The following is a 3363-nucleotide window of genomic DNA, read 5'->3' as shown; positions in this document are numbered from 1 at the left end:
TTGACACTAACATTGTACTAGGTTTATCAAATGTCACCTTCTTCATGTATAAATGTTGGCTGTATAAGATCTTCACACATCAAATAAATAATTTCGTATACCCTTTACAATTTTGTCTAACCTATCAACATTTATATTTATAATGAACATGTTACCATTTTTTCAATTTTTATATTTTACACACTCGAAAGTGGACACATTACTGGCCATTACAATGGTTACATTTATGCACTAAACCATGAACAAAGCAGATGTAACCATCTGAATTGATATTTTTGTGATCACATATAATAATGGTTACATGTCCACATGTGTATCCCACATCAAGACATAGGTTATGTCAATGGCATATTCAACAAAACGCCATATCTCACTTTGGGAAATTAAAGGGTGATCGGCCGTTTCAGAACTTATTCAACAAATGTCTTAACAGTTGTTACAATGAGGATGAATTTGAAGATACTTGGCGGAAAATGTTGAAAGACTATGGATTAGAGGGCCATTCATGGTTTAAGAGATTATATAAACATCGAGTGAAATGGAGCAATGCATTGAACAATGAATACTTTTCAGCCGGTATATTATCGTCTCAGAGGAGCGAGAGCACAAACCATGCTATAGGTTTCCAAGCTTCAAAGACCACTTCAGTCACCGCTTTCTTTGGGATATTTGAAACCACGCTGAAAATATGGAGAAGTGAGGAGGAGCAGAAAGAATTCAACGGTATAAGATCTACCCCAACCTCCGTGTACCCTCTTACTGATCTCTTGCTGCATGCATCTCAAGTTTATACTGTCGAGCTCTTTCGCATCTTTGAGAGAGAATTTACTCTTGCCATGGGGACTCGGGCCACTATCTTACCAGTCGATGATCCTCTGTTGGTGTACCGTGTCGAACCTGCTGTTTCTGAGGAAGGGCCACATCATGTTACATATGATTGCTCTAATCAGCTAATTGAATGTACTTGCCGAAAGCTCCAAGTTATTGGAATGTTCTGCAGTCACATTATCCGCGTCTTCCACATGAATTCTGTGGGCGAGATACCGTCCAGGTATATATTGTGCCGATAGACTAAATTTTCAAAAACAGTTGTGTGGGAGAGGCTCCTTCCAAGCGACATTCAAAGAAGCGCTGCTAACGACGCCATCAACCGGTGGCGTTCAATGTTGATAGCTACCAACCATCTTATCACTAAATGCCACAATGTGGTTGAGGCAAGAACTATTTTTGAGAAACTGTGTGTGAAAGCTAATGAAGAAGTACAGTCGTTACTGTCCAAACTTAGTATGGAAGAAGAACTACGTAACGAAGATGCACCCAACGTTGAGCCGACTAGTCCCCCAATTCTAGATCCAGTACGTTGTACGACGAAGGGTCGTAGTGCACGTAAAAAAAAAGGAATTTGGGGCCAAAGAAGAGGGCTAAGAAAGCGACCGAAGAACCCAGTACCATGTACACCGCTGTTCCGCGCCTCATTTGAATTCCACGGTTCCATATGAAATAGGTGAAACATTTTGGGAAGTTTTTTTGGCTGAAGATGAACTGTTAGTTAGACCAGTTAATTTTGTGTCAACACTTTACTCATATTAGTTGTAACATATATGAAATCAGATTGATATATCTGCGTTCATACATGTTACCATTTTATGATGCTACAAACTGGTCACATTTATGTAACAAAGTGGTGACATTATTAATTATACTCCAATTTCACCATTTTTAGTCTAAATTATGTATTCTAACTTGAAGTTTAGTGTATGGCTGTTTATTTTGGATAATTTGCGACCTTTAACATTTGTGTTTCTGTTGAAAACATGGGTTACCTCAACCACCTTTGTAAAAGAAGAAGGTGACATTATTTGCGAGCTTCAACATTTTTTGCTTGGGTGTAATCACTATACTCATATAAGCTGTAACATATATAAAATCAGAGTTATATATCTGCGTTCATACATGTTACCAATTTATAATGCTACAAACTGGTGACATTTGTGGCATCAAGGTGGTGACATTATTACGTATACTCCAATGTCACCATATTTAGTCTAAAGTATATATTCTGATATGAAGTCTAGTGTATGGCTATTTTATTTTTGATAATTTACGACCTTCAACATTTGTGTTTCTGTTGAAAACATGGGTTACAACAATGGTCATGATAACACCGTGTTTTATAAGTTGCTGACATTTATGGTCAACATCAAAATGTTAATACTTTACTACAACAATGTGACCATGTTTGTTCCACATGTCACTATATTTGTACAGCATAAGGTTGATACAATAGGAGGAGTGTTTGACACCTTCAAAATGTTACTACAGCACTGGTAATACTAATACCAAATTAATCTACACATCGGTAGATCACAAGTTTTTTACGAAACGAGGACAATTAAAAAAACCCTTCACAGTACGACGGACCAAAAGTGGTGTCCCAAAATACATCATTATCAGCAAATGACAGCTATGTGCCCCTACTTCACTTCTTCTTACCGGCAGGCTTTGTTGCTAGACGGCTCGGGGCGCGGGTGACATCAGCAGGGCAAGTAAGATTAAGACCTCCTGGTGTACGGTCCCTAGCACGAGTGTACCTGAGCTCGTACGAGCGGGTTGGTACTTGTTTGCCAATGTCATCAATCCCCAAGTCAAACGATGGTGGGAGTACCACGTTTTCCAAAGCCTGGTCCACCTGATCAAGTATGGCAACGAAGTCAGCATAGAAAATGGGATCGTTATCCAATTTCTGCGTCAACGACTCTGCTACTTCTCCCGTCTCTCCAACATTTGCGGGCTGCTGTTGTCGCGCCTGCTGAGACAGGGGAGGATCCGAGGTCATATCCGCTACCATTTCACGATGCAAGCGTGATACCAACTTCTGGTTCCTCTTGGACTGGTACCACTTCAGTACACGCTCCTACACATTCACCAATATCGCTTATGAATATATTTAACCAACTTGAATACACTAATATAATGTTAAACACACATCATATAATGTCGCATTTAATGAAGAACTACATTTTACCTCTATGAACCTGACCTCTTAATATGTAACAACATTTAGTTAGAATGTCACCACTTTATGTTCTCAACAAATACCTACATATCAAAGCTTTGATGGACACATGTCATCAGAAATTGACAATGTAACCATCTTTAGTTAATATGTGACCATATAATGACTGTTTTATATACACAGAATATGCTGACACATTTCATACTAAAAGAACTGCATATCACAACTACCAGTGGTAGTTGTGATATGCAGTTCTTTTAGTATGAAATGTGTTGTGGCAGTGGTAGTTGTGATATACAATTCTTTTAGTATGAAATACGTCAGCAAGTTCTGTGTATATAAAACAG

The 3363-nt window shown here is 38.5% G+C and overlaps 1 protein-coding gene across 1 annotated transcript; it reads left to right on the top strand.

Annotated features, from left to right (window-relative positions):
- The first annotated feature begins 293 nt into the window (after positions 1 to 293).
- LOC141638938 (protein FAR1-RELATED SEQUENCE 5-like) lies at positions 294 to 1070 on the top strand. The gene has a single exon (XM_074448116.1). It carries the CDS (start codon positions 294 to 296, stop codon positions 1068 to 1070), a length of 777 nt encoding a protein of 258 aa, XP_074304217.1.
- Positions 1071 to 3363: the final 2293 nt, after the last annotated feature.

This window comes from Silene latifolia, unplaced genomic scaffold (assembly GCF_048544455.1).
Source record: "Silene latifolia isolate original U9 population unplaced genomic scaffold, ASM4854445v1 scaffold_235, whole genome shotgun sequence".
In the NCBI taxonomy this organism is placed as follows: Eukaryota; Viridiplantae; Streptophyta; class Magnoliopsida; order Caryophyllales; family Caryophyllaceae; genus Silene; species Silene latifolia.
Note: the sequence above shows the minus strand (reverse complement) of the source record. Positions and strands in the feature narration are given on the sequence as shown.

Coding starts and splice junctions, on each gene's coding strand:
- LOC141638938 (XM_074448116.1), top strand. CDS start 294: ATGGTTACATGTCCACATGTGTATCCCACATCAAGACATAGGTTATGT.